Source organism: Saimiri boliviensis, chromosome 12 (genome assembly GCF_048565385.1).
Source record: "Saimiri boliviensis isolate mSaiBol1 chromosome 12, mSaiBol1.pri, whole genome shotgun sequence".
Taxonomy (NCBI): Eukaryota; Metazoa; Chordata; class Mammalia; order Primates; family Cebidae; genus Saimiri; species Saimiri boliviensis.
Window position 1 is genome coordinate 98,742,856 of NC_133460.1, and position 15,350 is coordinate 98,758,205.

Sequence of the window (15,350 nt, forward strand, 5' to 3'; positions counted from 1 at the left end):
TCTGGGCTTGGCCTGGGTAGAGATGGAGGCCCCCGACCCTGAGCACTCACAAGCTGCGAGAGGATAGCACTTTGGGGCCCTGCCATGGTGGTCGTGACGGGGATCGAAGGGGAGACCTGGGAGAGAGCCAGGGACATAGCGTGGGAGAACAGGGAGAGGCGCAGTTACTCACTGGGAGCCTTAACTCGCAGCCCGGGCATCCAGGGCAAGCGCCGATGGCAAGGTCACAGGCATTCTGCAAGACTGGGGAGCGAGCCAAGAGCTGCCCTGCAGGGCGGTGGTCTGCACTTGTGATACTGATTTAGTAATTTGGTTCCTCTGACACCAGTTTCCACATTAGAGGGGCTGAGTGAGGCAAGAGGATCGAGATCCTCAGATGAATTCCAGTCAGGGAGGCTGTGGGTTGCTGGGTTCTTCGGGATTGGAGCCCAGGCATCCAAGAGCACCTACCGCCTGGCCACCAGCCCATCCCTCCCAGCACCCCCGGCACTGTCCCTGGGCACTTTGTCTAGACTACCCTGCCATTCAGCACCTCTGTCCGGAGCCCAGTGATCCTGCCACTCTCCCTTTCCAGTGGGGGCTGGGGCAATGTTTGAATCAGCTACGTCTTTGCCCCTTGGCTCGCTCCCAGTGATGAGCTCACAGCGCAGCGCACAGCAGTGAAGTGGATTGGCTGAGAAGCCTCAGGGCCATGCTAGACTGATGGAGAATCCGAAGACTCTTTCTCTGGGAAAGGCTAGCTCCCTATATGAGGGTTGGAGGAGAGGGGGCCTCCTGCCACGCTGAGGCCACCACAGGCTCTCCTCAGCACCCAAGCTTTCAAGTGAAAGGAGGAGTTTATTCGTTTCTTGGTGGCCACATTCTAAGTGCCTATTCTGAGCCGGGCAATATGTGATAAGGAGACAGCATGGTTGCTGCCCCCAAGGAATCGTGGTCTAGAGCAGAGAATTGGGAAAGGAGACCAGCGGCCACCCTGAGGCATCCTAGGTGCTGGGGCAGAGTCTGTCCTCTCTGGGATGTCACAGAGAAGGGGCTACTCGAGCAGTTTTGCAAGATTTGGAACCATGGCAGTGGGCAAGGCACTCAGACTTGGGAGCAGCTGGGAGAGGCTGGTGGCTGCAGTGCAGACTACGTGGGCCTTGTGTTCAGACTTTGCTGTCAGGCTGCTGAATTTCTAATCCCAGCAGCACCACTGGGGAGCTGTGGACTTACCACTGCATGTTTCTATGTTTGAAAAGGGGCGTGGTAATCATTCGCACCTGCCTTACAGAGTTGTTGAGAGCAAGCAGTGATTTAATAGGTAGATGCGATAATCTTGCAGGCTCCTGGAATAAAGCATTTGGGAGCTCTTCATCCATTTCCTCAGTCTGGAAATACATACCGAGAGCCTCCTGTGCTCCCAGCACTCACCCAGGTCCTGGGTGAATCAGCACCAGCATCTCAGAAACACATCTGCCCTCACGAGTGATGCTCCAGTGACGAGAGGCAGCCATTCCAAAATGAATACAGAACATAACCTGTTGAGTGGTGGCAGGTGCTGTGGAGGAAAATGACAGCAAGATGAGGGGATGTGGAGGGGTAGGCGGGTAGTTGGGGCAAGGTCACAGTTTGAAATAGAGTGGCCAGGGAGGGCCGTGCAGAGAATGTGGCATTTGTGTCCAGACCTGAGGGAGGTGGGGGCAAGCTGTGTGCAGGTCCCTGCAGAGCCCTGTTGATAGTGTCTGCTCTGTAAATGCTGATTTCCAGGGCAGGCCTGAGTTGGGTACAGGGAGGGCCCCAGGGAGCTTTCTGGGCTAGGACTTGTGGCTTTATGAGGTCACTAAGCGTAGACATGGAAGGGAAAACAATTTCCCTTGGATGAGCTGGTATTTTGGCAACCTTTGTTTTTCTTTTTAGTGTTGTTTTCTTTTTGAGACAAGATCTTGCTCTGTCACGAGGATGGAGCACAGTGGAGTGATCATGGCTCAGTACAGCCTCAAACTTCCGGTCTCAAGTGATCCTTCCACTTCAGCCTCCTAAGTAGTCAGGACTACAGACACGCACCGCAGTGGCCGAATACTTTTTAAATTTGTTTTTGTAGAGATGGGGTCTCACTAGGTTGCCCAGGCTGGTCTTAAATCCCTGAGCTCAAGCCATCTTCCTGCCTCAGCCATCCATAGTGTTAGGATAACAGGCGTGAGCCGCCATGCCCAGCCTTGGCGACTTTTATTTCAGCAACACTGTGAGCTCTTGGTTGACTTGGCCTTTATCCCATTTTGCCCCAGGGGAAGACCCTACCCTAGAGGGGCACCTGGTTGGACTGCCCCTAGGGTGGGCAGCCCAGGATGGGATCTCGTTGGGAGAAACCTTATTTGGAGAACTTTAGGGAACATTTTGCCAAGGCCCAAGAGTCTCCTCAGGTGAGGCCATCCCAGGAGCTGTTGCCAACCCAGAGTGGGGCTTTCTGACCCTGGATGAGGAACTGCTCCTGTGGCAGCAGGGCACATGGCCCCAGAGGCTCCAGAGAGGCACAAGTGAGGTCCAGAGGGCAGAGTGGGGGGCTTTGGAGTCAGATGGTCACCAGCTCTGCAGTGTTCCAGTTACTGTGTGACCTCAGGGGACCTAAGTCTGCCCTCGGAACCCATTTCCCTATCTGGAACATGGAGAGAACCATCTCTTCCAGTAGCTGTGGTTCATGGAACACCCGCAGGTGGAAGGCACCCCAGGAATGGTGGCTGCTGTGTTATCACAGTGTTAGTCTCCAGCAGACCTGAGAAGTCATTGAGTCCAGTGGCTTGCAAGTCTCGAACTGCAGAGCCTCGTGTGGACGCTTGCCGTGCAGACCAGATAGAGGCAGCACACCTGGGGGCTGGGCTGGGGCACTACTCAAGGCCTGGAGCCTTGTTCCCTCACTCCTCTCCTCTCCTGTTTGACGCTTTAAGGAATACAATTGAAAACTGCAGATAGAATTGCTATACAAAGAGGGGACTGAAGGCAAGTAACATGCCTGGGGTCACACAGCCAAAATCCGGTTGCCCGGTTCCCAATATTTCTTTCCCTACTGTGTTGTGAACCTCAGAAAGTAACTTATAGTAAAAAGTTGTTGCCACAGTTAGGAGTTTTGCATGTGGATGTCTCTAACTTCAAATGTGTCAGCCAGCTTATATTACTGTTTTTTTGTGTTTTGTTTATTTATTTATTTATTTATTTTTTGAGATGGAGTCTCACTTTGTCACCCAGGCTCTATAGTGCAATCTCAGCTCACTGCAACTTCTGCCTCCCGGGTTCAAGTGATTCTCCTGCCTCAGCCTCCTGAGTAGCTGAGATTATAGGCGCATATCATCATACCCACCTAATTTTTGTATTTTTAGTAGAGACGGGGTTTCACCATGTTGGCCTCGCCAGTCTCAAACTCCTAACCTCAGGCGATCCCCCTGCTTCAGCCTCCCAAAGTGGTGGGATTACAGGTATGAGCCACTATGCCCGGCCTATTTTCTTTTCTTTTTTTTTTTTAATTGTCACTGGACAGTTTGAAACATTCCCTTCTCTATGCGCAGAGAAAAGTTAGGGTAGAATCAAAGAAAAACAAGGAGTCTTTCTTGACTCATTTCTACATTGGAATCTTCTATCAGCTTTTGGTGTTGTAAATCATCTTCTGTTTTCTGCCCTCCCTCTACACCTCTGATCTGTCTATTATTCTGTTTACTTGGATTGTAGCTGGAAGAGAGTGTTCCGAACCCAGCCCACCACCTGCTACAGGACCACCTGCCCAGGTACGGTCTGCCTTTTGCATTTCCCAGTTCTTTCAGGGCCCTGAGTCCAGGCTGCTTTGTAAAGAAAGGGGCTTTTACAGTCCTGGGACCGAGTGTGGAGTTGCAGCTGGCTCCAGGGCAGAAGCTGGGACACTTAGGAGGCATCCTGTGCTCTCCACTCACTCGATGGTGTTTTCTCATTAAGAATGGAGTGGCGGCTTTGGGACTCCTCCCCTGAACTAGTGTTTTGTGCATTAGTGCGAGGCAGAGAAAGGCAGGCACCGAGCACCAGCTTTGCAGACATCCTCAAAGCCAGCACCAAAGTGAGGGCGAGACACCTGAGATATTTCCTCCTCTGTAAAGTGGGGTGATGTTTGCCTGATGTCTGGAAGCTCATTTCCCTCCTCCATATGAAAGGAGGTATTGTACGTGAGGTCCTGGTGAAGATTCAGTAGGTAATGCCCATGGAAGTACTCCCTCAGCTGTAAAATCCCAAATTAACATGAAGATTGATGCCATTATGCATCAGCCTGGTTCCCCAGTGTGCCCTCACTGTCCCTCACGTGGGATGCTAGTGACCCCACTGACCTGGGAGCTAGAAATTGCACTTGAATGTGTAGGTATCAGTCCTGGGGTGGATTTGCTGCTCCCAATCAGTAGGCTGCCTCCCGAAAGCCACGCCAGCAGTTAAGACACATGGACAGGTAGCGAGCGTCCCTATTGGGGATTAGGTGATCCCTTCAGCATGTCCTCAGGGTTTATAGTTCCAGCATCACTGCCTCTGAAGCACAGGAGGATCTGAGAGTGGGGCTGTTTCTGCTCAGAAATTAGGGCATGAGGACTTCTGCTTTGGAAACTAGAGTGAAACAGCGTTCAGTTCCAGCTCTGCCTCACGCCAATGATCTGACCTGGGGCACGTGACTTCTGTTCATTGAGCTTCAGCTTCATCTATCAAATAGGGTTTTTACAGTTCCTACCTCATAAGGTTGTGACAATGAAATGAGACCATGCATGTATTGTGCTTAGCGCAGCCCCTGGCATGTAGTAGATGCTCAGTTAAAAGCCACTGTTACTGATGTCAGTGAGCCCCCAGTTATTTCCACGATCTTCCGGCTGATACGACAGCAGGCCCAGCGAGGTGCCCAGACTCAACCTCAATCTTTTCCACCTTCGAAAAGTCTGTATTTTAATTACAATGATGTGACCATCAAGTAACAGATCAATATTTTTAAGCAAAAAGGACAAGAAAATGCCAGTCTCAATTGTGACCACGTTCAGTGGCTTATCCAGCCCTTGGAATACATGAACACATGAAGACCCTGTTTTCTGTCACCCTGGGAAGGAGGTCCCGTGGTTTCAGTTACATTTTGTAATAATTGATGAGGAAAGTGATGAGACGCTTAGGCAGGAACCACAGGGAATCACAGATCAGACACTTCAGAATGGACCCGAATTTGACACAGGCTGTGGTTTCCCATGTAAACTTTCAGCTTTGAAGAGGCCTTGCTCATAATTTTCACTTCACATCCAAAAGTCAATACTGTCATTACCTGTTGGGGAGTGTGTGTTTTGTGCTGAGACTTTCCATGGATTAATTTATTTAATCCTCACACCAACCCCACGAATGAGTTCAGTTCCCGTCAGTCCTTTTTAGGTGACGATATGAAGCTGGGAGAGGTTAACTAAGGTGTCCAAGGAAGTGGAAGAGGCCATGTTCAGTGCTGAGCAGCCTGGCTGCAGGATCAGAAGGCTTGTGTGCTTTGCTCTGCCAGGTGCAAAGGCCATTAAGAACCCCATATAGAACCTAGAAGACAGGTCCCCGTTGGCACCACAGCTTTCCATGAGTCTTGAGATACCCACACTTGATGCCACCGGGAGCTTCCTCCTTGCCAAGCTCCAGTCTGACAGTAGTTCATCACACAGAGCCTTCCCAAGCCTGCTACAGAGCGTCCTTTGCCAGCTGTGCCCAGCCCCTCCTTTATATACTCGGCAGTGCTTTTCCTTCTCTGCTGCAGGTTTCCTGGTGGACCCTGGGGACGGAAGGGGCTGGCCCCAGCTAGAGCAGGCAGTCAGTTGCACCCCCACCTCTGGCCAGCCCTCTCTGCTCTTCTGTGCTGTGGCGCTTAGTGGTTAATGGGCAACTCTCTGATAGGTCCTTGTGACTCGCAGCCCTGCCAGAACGGAGGCACGTGTGTTCCAGAAGGACTGGATGGGTACCAGTGCCTCTGCCCGCTGGCCTTCGGAGGGGAGGCCAACTGTGGTATGTATGCCCTGGCCCTGCAAGACTGACCTCTGGGCAGCAGGGAGAGGACAGGCTCCCCTTCTTACTGCCCACCCTTCCAGCTGCTGGGTAGAAACTGGCCCTCAAGCTGTCTGCTTTCCAATGCACCCCTGATCTGCAGTTCACGTGGCGCAGCCTCTCAGTGCTCCGTGAGTAGATAATTCGGGTGGCTGAGCTCTGGATGAGACAGTGGCTCCCAGCTTATAGCTACAGAATGGCCATTGCTTAACATTTGAGCACTGCCCAGCCCAGCTGAAGGCAGGAGTCTGCCCAACTCTGGCTCCCAGTTGCGGGGAGAGGCTTTTCTTCTCTATGCTGTGAAAGCAGAGCAAGGAGGCCCAATTCCTTTTGATTTTAGAGGTATGAAATGAAGATGATAGTAGGCTTTTCCTCATTGGGTGGTTGAGAGTTTTAAGTGAGATTCTGCAAAATGCTTAGTACTATGCTTGGTGCATATAAGGGCTTGCTGAATAATACTTAAAAACATGATACTGAGTTAGTTGAAGATCTATATGAAAACCATTAATCTTGACCCTGTACCTCACAACTCTACCAGAAGTCCATTCTAGCATGGCTCTAGACCTCCATGCAGAAGGCAAAGCAGTGAAGCCTCTAGAAGCAAACACAGGAGCATATTTTCATTATCTTGAGGTCGACAGAGATTTCTCAGCACACACACAGGACTACCCATAATGGGAAAAAATAACATAGATGGCATTTTTCTTTTTAAAAAGTGGTCAGATGGAAACCCTTAGTGAGTGCCAGGAGGGAGAGCACCATGTCTGGCCTTGTCTCTAACTCTGAGATGAGTCACCGGTCACTTAACCCCGGGTGGCCACAATTTCTCTGCCCCATCTCCTCCTGGGAGGGAGTTCCTCCTGCCTCGCTTGGCACTTAGGCATCTCGTGTGGGACAGATCATGTGCTGTATGGCCACGGCTTGACAGTGGGTGTTGCTGTGATCCCCGCAGCCCTGAAGCTGAGCCTGGAATGCAGGATCGACCTCCTCTTCCTGCTGGACAGCTCTGCAGGCACCACTCTGGATGGCTTCCTGCGGACCAAAGCCTTCGTGAAGCAGTTTGTGCAGGCCGTGCTGAGCGAGGACTCTCGGGCCCGAGTGGGTGTGGCCACGTACAGCAGGGAGCTGCTCGTGGCGGTGCCCGTGGGAGAGTACCAGGATGTGCCTGACCTGGTCAGAAGCCTTGATGGCATCCCCTTCCATGGTGGCCCCACACTGACGGGAAGTGCCTTGCGGCAGGCAGCAGAGCATGGCTTCGGGAGCGTCACCAGGACAGGCCAGGATCGGCCACGTAGAGTGGTGGTTCTGCTCACTGAGTCACACGCTGAGGATGAGGTGGCCAGCCCAGCTCGTCACGTAAGGGTGCGAGGGCTGCTCCTGCTGGGCGTGGGCAGTGAGGCCATGCGGGCAGAGCTGGAGGAGATCACGGGCAGCCCGAAGCACGTGATGGTCTACTCAGACCCTCAGGACCTGCTCAACCAAATCCCTGAGCTGCAGGGGAAGCTGTGCAGCCAGCCGCGGCCAGGTAAGGTCCTAGCTGGTCAGTGGGCAGGTCCTTCCTCCTCTTGGTCATCACCTAACCATCATTCTCTGCCAGCATCTGTGTTAGGGGCTGAAACCACAGCCTCACTCTTTCAGGTACCAGTCACATAACAGTTTCTCAGTTTACCTGTCAATAAAATGGGACTAATAGTAGTACCTCCTGAGAGGCCTTTAGTGAGAATTATATAAGATGAGCAGTGTACATGCTTGGTACAGAGCAAGCATGGTACACAGCAAACCCTAGGTGTTGCTGTTAGCATTATTAATCACGATTTGATTGGCTTGGTACAGAGCAAGCTTGGTACACAGCAAACCCTAGGTGTTGCTGTTAGCATTATTAATCACGATTTGATTGGCTCCAGAGCAGCAGCTTCCTGGCTCCCTTGATGGGAACTCACAGAAGGAAGTGCATTCCTGGCACACACATGCAGATGCACGCACGTGCACACGCGCTGCTGCAGCCATACACAACTGAAACAAAAGCTTCCTGGGAGGATGCTCATCCTGTCTACCTGGGATGCGTTCTGACATTTTTCTCTTCTATTCTGTTTTGCAAGCCATGAAGTTGATTTCTTTATGACCCCTATTGGAAGGCACTCTAGAGAACACTGTCCCTGCATGGAGGCCTGACCCATGGCCAGAGATGCAGTCGCTGAGACATGTCCTGTTTTTTTTCTGAGACAGGGTCTCGCTCTGTTACCCAGGCTGGAATGCAGTGGCACGATCATAGCTCCCTGCAGCCTCCAGTTCCTGGGCTCACGTGATCCTTCCCCCTCAGCCTCCTGAGGAGCAGGACTACAGGTGCACAACACCATGCCCAGCTAATTGTTTTATTCTTTATAGAGATGTGGTCTTGCTGTGTTTCCCAGACTGGTCTTGAACCTTTGGGCTCAAGCAGTCCTCCCACTTCAGCCTTCCAAAATGCAGGGATTACAGGCATGAGTGAAATACATCCTTTATAGGGCTCCTGGAGTTCTCTGCTTGTTAGGTGGGCATGGGAAGCCATGGATGTCATTCTGCTTCTCAACCCTGATGCCACCACTGTCCCCAAGGCAGGAGGCTTTCTCTCCTGTAAGGGAGAAGGACAGATTGGCCGCCTACTCCCTCCCTGCCCCTCTAGGCTGGTCTAAGTGCTTTTGTTCTGCTTTTTTGTTTTGTTGGTTATTTTTTTTTTAAATAATAGTTGTAGATTTATGGGGAAAAAAATTGACAATAGTGGAGAGTTCCCTATATCCCCCACCCAGTTTCTCCTCCCTTTAACACCTTGCATTAGCATGGTGTATTATTACCATTAATGAACCAATATTGATACATTAGTGATCCATGCTTGATTCATATTTGATTACTTTTTACCTAATGTCATTTCTCTGTACCAGAATCCCATCCCGGACTCCACAATACATGTATTCAGCCCACCTTCCCCGTAGCCGTGATAGTTTCTCAGACTTTCCTGGTATGGGAGTGGTTTTAAAATCTGATTATTTAAAAAATAATCAAAGCATCAGATCGGCTGACTCCATACTTAGAATTTCCAGTGGTTCCCCTTTGCACTTGAAATAAAACCCAAATTCCTTCCCCTGGCTTCTGAGAGCTCCCTGTGGCCTGGTCCTCGCTGGCCTCTCTGCATCCCCTGCATGGGAGAGGCCTTCTGGCTCATACTTACTTGCCTGTCAGTTCTTAGCTGAGATGTCACCTCCCCAGAGAAGCTCTGATCCCTTTTCCCAGTCTTGTTATGTTACCCTACTGGTCTCTCTCAGAGTCCCCTGCTTTTCCCTCCACGCTGCTGACATTATTTGTAATTCTATGTGCATTTCATGTCTGTTCACCTAGACTGTCAGCAGGCATGGGCCTATTTTATCTGATTAGTGCCCTGCATACTGGGGATGTATGAAGGCACAGGTGAAGATGCTGTCACAAAGGGCTGCCCAAAAACCCCATGGGTTACATAAGACGGGAACTTATACAGTTCAGAGGTGAGTGGTCCAGGCCAGCAGGGCTTGGTCATCTTATGGCTTCCACCTTGAAGTGGAAATTTGAAATGGATCACATCCCATCAGATAGAACTTAGACACATGGCCACCCTTGCTGCCAGGGAGGCTAGGAGAGGTGGTCTGGCTGGGCACTCATCTTCCTGCTAATATTCTAGGAAAGGACTGTTCTGAGGCTAAGAGCAGGTGTGGAGGGTGGATTCTGCAGTGAACAGAGCACTCTGGCTGACCTGGGCCCCACCCAACCCGGCAGTCCCTGGGTCCCATGGCAGGGCTCTGGCTGGCAGATCCACTGCTAAAGCCCCTCTGCTTGCTCCTGCAGGCTGCAAGACACGAGCTCTGGACCTCGTCTTCATGTTGGACACCTCCGCCTCAGTAGGGCCCCAGAACTTTGCTCAGATGCAGAGCTTCGTGAGAAGCTGTGCTCTGGAGTTTGAGGTGAACCCTGATGTGACACAGGTTGGCCTGGTGGTGTATGGCAGCCAGGTGCAGACTGCCTTCGGGCTGGACACCAAACCCACCCAGGCTGCGGTGCTGCGGGCCATTAGCCAGGCCCCCTACCTGGGTGGGGTGGGCTCGGCCGGCACTGCCTTGCTGCACATCTATGACAAGGTGATGACTGTCCAAAGGGGCGCCCGGCCTGGTGTCCCCAAAGCTGTGGTGGTGCTCACAGGCGGGAGAGGCGCAGAGGATGCAGCTGTCCCTGCCCAGAAACTGAGGAACAATGGCATTTCTGTCTTGGTTGTGGGCGTGGGGCCTGTCCTAAGCGAGGGTCTGCGGAGGCTTGCTGGTCCCTGGGACTCCCTGATCCATGTGGCAGCTTACACCGACCTGCGGTACCATCAGGGCGTGCTCATTGAGTGGCTGTGTGGAGGTGAGTCGGGGAATCCATACCCTCATGGCTGCCTCCATGGCAGGCCCTCAGCCTGAGCCTTCACATACATCATTACAAGGATGGTAGCTCTTCCCAGCTACTGAGCACTTGCTTCCCAAGTGCCAGGCTCTGTACTCAATCCCATGTTCACATCAAATCTTCCAGTAGGCATAACTGTCCCCATTTCACATTTAAGATGCAGAAAATGTAACAGATAACTCCCAAACTTGAGAATTTATGCATTCCCTTGAAACAGACACATTTTTAGGTTACCCACAGGCTCCCTAAGGGTCTAAAGATCCCACATTGACACTGACTTGGGCAGTGACAGAGCCCAGAGCACACAGCCAGGCCAGCCTGATTCCAAGGCTTCCTTTTGCCAGTGACCTCCTCTTCGCCTTCTTGAACGTCTGCCATGTGTATGGCACATCTGAGCAATGGAATCTCCATGAGTCTGTAGGAGAGCTGGGTCTTACTAACCTACCCAAGTACTATGCAGCACCAACCATGAGCTACCAGGGCAAAGGGAGACGTGACTCTAGTAGGCTTGCACCTCTACTGTGCTTAGGGTGGGGGTCTTCGGGTCTAACTCATGCCTGGCCTGGCGGGTGTGTTCTCCACTGTAGAAGCCAAGCGGCCAGTCAACCTCTGCAAACCCAACCCGTGCATGAACGAGGGCAGCTGCGTCCTGCAGAATGGAAGCTACCGCTGCGAGTGCCGGGATGGCTGGGAGGGCCCCCACTGCGAGAACCGTGAGTGGAGCTCTTGCTCTGTATGTGTGAGCCGAGGACAGTATTGTGAGTCCTGCCAAGTCCCACAAACTCAGCAGAAGGCAGGTTCTAAAACATTGATCCAGTGGAAGGAATTATTCAATCGTTTATTTACCCACAAAACATTTAGTGAGTACCTCCTGCATCCCAGGTGGTGGTCTAAGTGCGAGAACATAGCGGTAAACAAATGAATACCACCTCTGCCCTCATGGAGCTTCCATTCTAATGTGGAGACAGACAACAGCAAGTTAATTGTCATACAACGTGTGGTGTGTTAGACGGTGCTAAGCACCCTGGAGAAAGTAATGATAACTAGCAGGGAGGCCTCGGTTGGGAGCACAGTGGATCCAGGGTGCAGGGAGGCAGGGGTGGGTAAATGTGGTGGTGGGAGCTGCTGGAAAGTCTTTTGGGGTGTTTCTATTTGCTCAGTAAAATGGGAGGAATAGCTGAGAGTGAGGAAGAGGAGGTGGCGCTGGAGGTTTGAGAGAAAAGATGGTAAGTGACAGTCAATAGAAGGGTAACAGGATAGGACCTAGAGAGTGATTGTTGGGAGGTATTAGGGGCCCACTTACGGCTCCTGTTCCTGAGTTTGAAGTTAGAACAACCAGAAATCAGAAGATGAGTCTAGCCAGAGCCTTGGGTTTTTGGCTACCGGCAGAGGTTGGCTTCCGAAGGCCAGGGAGAGGGTGTAGAGGACAATCAGATGGGGTCTCTGATCTGGCATCTTCTGCTGGGGGCGAGATGGGTTGTGGAGTAAGGGCAGGGGCTGCTGGTGGGCCAGGAAGGGGATGCAGACACTCCTGTCCTCAGAGTTCACTTCCTTCCCCAGGGTTCTTGAGAGGAGATGCCCCAGAAGAAAGTGGCTCCCGCGCAGGAGGGCAGCAGCTGTACCCCTCCCGGCAACTACAGAGAAGGCCTGGGCACTGAAATGGTGCCTGCCCTTTAGAACATCTGTCCCCTCGGGGTCCTTCCTGCTGTGTCCAGAACTGTTCTCACCAAGGTAGGAGGATGTCCCGACTGCAACCACGCTGCTTAGGGACAAGAAAGCAGCTGATGTCACTGGCTGAGGACGTTGTTGAAACCTTTTGATGTGTAAGTAAAGACCGACTTTCTGTACCTGCTTGTGCCTTGTTGATGCTCTGTCATCTGCCACCTTTCCCTTGATAAACAAGGGGTCCTGGAGACTTAAATTTGGTGGCCTGTCTGATGTCCTTTGCCCACAATCAGTGCTAGCCAGAATGTTGTTGACACTAATGCCCAGCAGAGGCCTTTACTTTTGGACCTCGAAGGCCATGGCCTTTCAAAATGGGAAGCAGCAGCTTTTCCGCCTCCCCAAGACATTCTGGATGCATTTGCGTTGAGTCTGAAAGGGGGCATGAGTGGCGTCTGTGACTTCTGGTGACTGCATTTTGTGTGTGTGGGAGAGACTTGAAAAGATTCCAGACTGAAATGTGACCAGTTAATCAGCTTGCTTCATGATGGGGGAGAGGCTGAGTGTGCAACTGGCCGAGGTCTGGAGGGGCCACATGAAATCGGTCTGAGTAGTGAGCAGTGTCCACTTGAAGGGCCTTCCTTTTAAAAAAGTTTATGGCTGGAGGCTGTGGCTCACACCTGTAATCCCAGCACTTTGGGAGGCTGAGGTGGGTGGGTGACCTGAGGTCAGGAGTTCAGCACCAGCCTGGCCAACATGGTGAAGCCTTGTCTCTACTAAAAATACAAAAATTAACCAGGTGTGGTGGCGGGTCGCTGTAATCCCAGCTACACAGGAGGCTGAGGCAGGAAAATGGCTTGAACCCAGGAGGCAGAGGTTGCAATGAGCTGAGCTCGTACCACTGCACACCAGCTTGGGTAACAAGAATAAAACTGTCTCAAGAAATAAATTTACTTAGAAGGGGTTAATTCTGGCATGTTTATGGAATTCTTCCCTTATTCTCCTTTTAGTGGGGCAAAGAAAAGATTCTTAAACCCAAAAATATAGGATAAAGAAATTTACACAGATTTTTGCTTTTTAAAGCATTTATCTTACGCTGTCTAGGTTTTAGTTTTGTTTTGCTTTACTACACAGTTTTTAAAGGAATATTTCAAGAAATGTTGGTTATTTATTAAACAGGAATATTTGTACCTATGTGGCAAAAAGGCTTATTTGGAATATTCTCTAGCAAACTAGATACCCTTGTAATATTTAGGAATTACTTCTTCCCCTTGGTTGTGTTGTTTAGAGTTGGATTTTCAGTAGAAATCTTTCTAGAGCTCTGACATAACTTGAGACTTTGTCTTTTTTTTTTTTTTTTTTTTTTTGAGATGGAATTTTGCTCTTATTGCCCAGGCTGGAGTGCAATCTTGGCTCACTGCAACCTCTTCCTCCCAGGTTCAAGCAATTCTCCTGCCTCAGCCTCTTGAGTAGCTGGGATTACAGGCATGCACCACCACACCTGGCTAATTTTTGTATTTTTAGTAGAGACAGGGTTTCACCATGTTGGCCAGGCTGGTCTCAAACTCTGGTCTTCAGGTGATCCCCCTGCTTCGGCCTCCCAAAGTGCTAGGACTGCAGCTGTGAGCCACCATGCCCATCCTGTTTTTCTTCGAAAGATAAATATTTTAGCATAATGTTTTACATACTAACATTCAAGGGTACTTTGGCTTTAAGAACTTCAGGATTTCTGGTGCAGGAAAAGTGACTGAAGCAGTATCACCATGATATGAAATATTAAAAAGTCAGGTGGACCAGGTACTGAGTCGTAACAGTCATCTGTGTTCAAGGGATACTCTCATTGATCATTTTCTGTTATTATGTTGCCCTTCACAGAAGGCAATGTCCAGGGCAGGATCACCCTGGCAGATGCTGATCTGTGATGTAATAGAAATTACATGAATTCATGGTCTTTAATAACAGTTTAACCATGTTATAATGTAGGCTTTTTATCTTGTTCAGGGCTGGTATTTGGGTGCCTTGATTGAATTACTTGGATTTAAACAGCAAACTGTGGGCTCTGGACTTACATAGTAAAGGCCTTTACTGTTTCTTTGTAGGAGATGGGGATCCCAGCCTTTAAAACATTTTTTTTTCCCTTTTAGTAGTGAGGGTGCCATTGAATAGTTCACCTTTTGTGTGTCCCCATAGTAGGAGATGAGAGTGCTATCCTATGGCCTAATTAGTCAAGCCTTTTCTTTCATTTAATAGAAATTAGCTTTAATTTCTAGCTTCAATTTTTATTTTTACCTTTAATTATACAAGTAAGATGGAAACGTTTTCTTTGCAACAATTAAAATATTGCATATAGGCCTTAAATTTCCTATTTCCTCTGAATGATCCTGATTCCAGTCATCTTGCTGAACATGCTAGTTCTAATAATTGACCCTTGCTTTTCTAGAGAAATACTTCCACATGCTAGTTTTGTCTCTTCCTTTTACAGCTGTATACCACTTCTGGGTCATTTTGCATTGCCTAGGACTTCCAGAATAATGTTTCACAAATAGCAGTAGTCCCAGGCATCCATATCTGGTTCTTGACTTTTTCATCATTATAATTGTTTTCTATGGGTTACTTGATCAGTTTCCTTAATTACTACTTGGACAACGTTCCCATTATTGGTATGTACTTTCCAGTATTAGTATATTCCTAGATGAACTAGGAGTATTTTTTTATGTGTTGAGATTTATGGTATACTTTTTCCTCTTCCTTCAAGATATTTTTTTTTTTTACATTTAATCTGTTAATTTGATGGATTACCCTTTTGTATATTTTCAATCATTGAGCCACTCTTGTTTTTTTAGATAAAGTCTATTACACACCACTGTATAAACCCTGCTGAATTTCATTTGCTAACATTTTATTTCAGATGCTTTTAATCTGTATCCAACAATGAGACTGGTTTTCTTGTACAATTTGTTTTGAATTTTTGGTATCAGAGCTATACTAACTTTGTAGTGGAAAATATATATAATTTGAAAAATTTTGCATCTGTATGTAAGGGCTCCATTTCAGTTCTATTTTATATTGCCTTAGGTTGTCTCTATTGTATTAGCCTTTTTAATGAACCAGATTTTGGTTTTGTCATTTTTAAAATAAACAGATTTATGCTATAAACTTCTTTAATTACTACTTGGGCAACCTTCCCAGTATTGGTATGTTGTGTCTTTTTTCCC

General features: G+C 49.4%; 1 protein-coding gene across 6 annotated transcripts in view; it reads left to right on the forward strand.

Moving 5' to 3' along the window:
• VWA2 (von Willebrand factor A domain containing 2) overlaps positions 1–15,300 on the forward strand; it is a 57,796-nt gene extending 42,496 nt beyond the window's left edge. For all 6 annotated transcript variants that reach the window (XM_010332801.3, XM_003922184.4, XM_010332797.3 and 3 more), the window contains 6 exons: positions 3,697–3,752; positions 5,884–5,991; positions 6,983–7,555; positions 9,883–10,434; positions 11,061–11,186; positions 12,034–15,300. In XM_010332801.3, the coding sequence (XP_010331103.2) occupies positions 3,697–3,752; positions 5,884–5,991; positions 6,983–7,555; positions 9,883–10,434; positions 11,061–11,186; positions 12,034–12,131 (1,513 nt within the window). In that variant the 3' untranslated portion in view covers positions 12,132–15,300. The remainder of the gene's footprint in view (positions 1–3,696; positions 3,753–5,883; positions 5,992–6,982; positions 7,556–9,882; positions 10,435–11,060; positions 11,187–12,033) is intronic.
• The last annotated feature ends 50 nt before the right edge of the window (positions 15,301–15,350 follow it).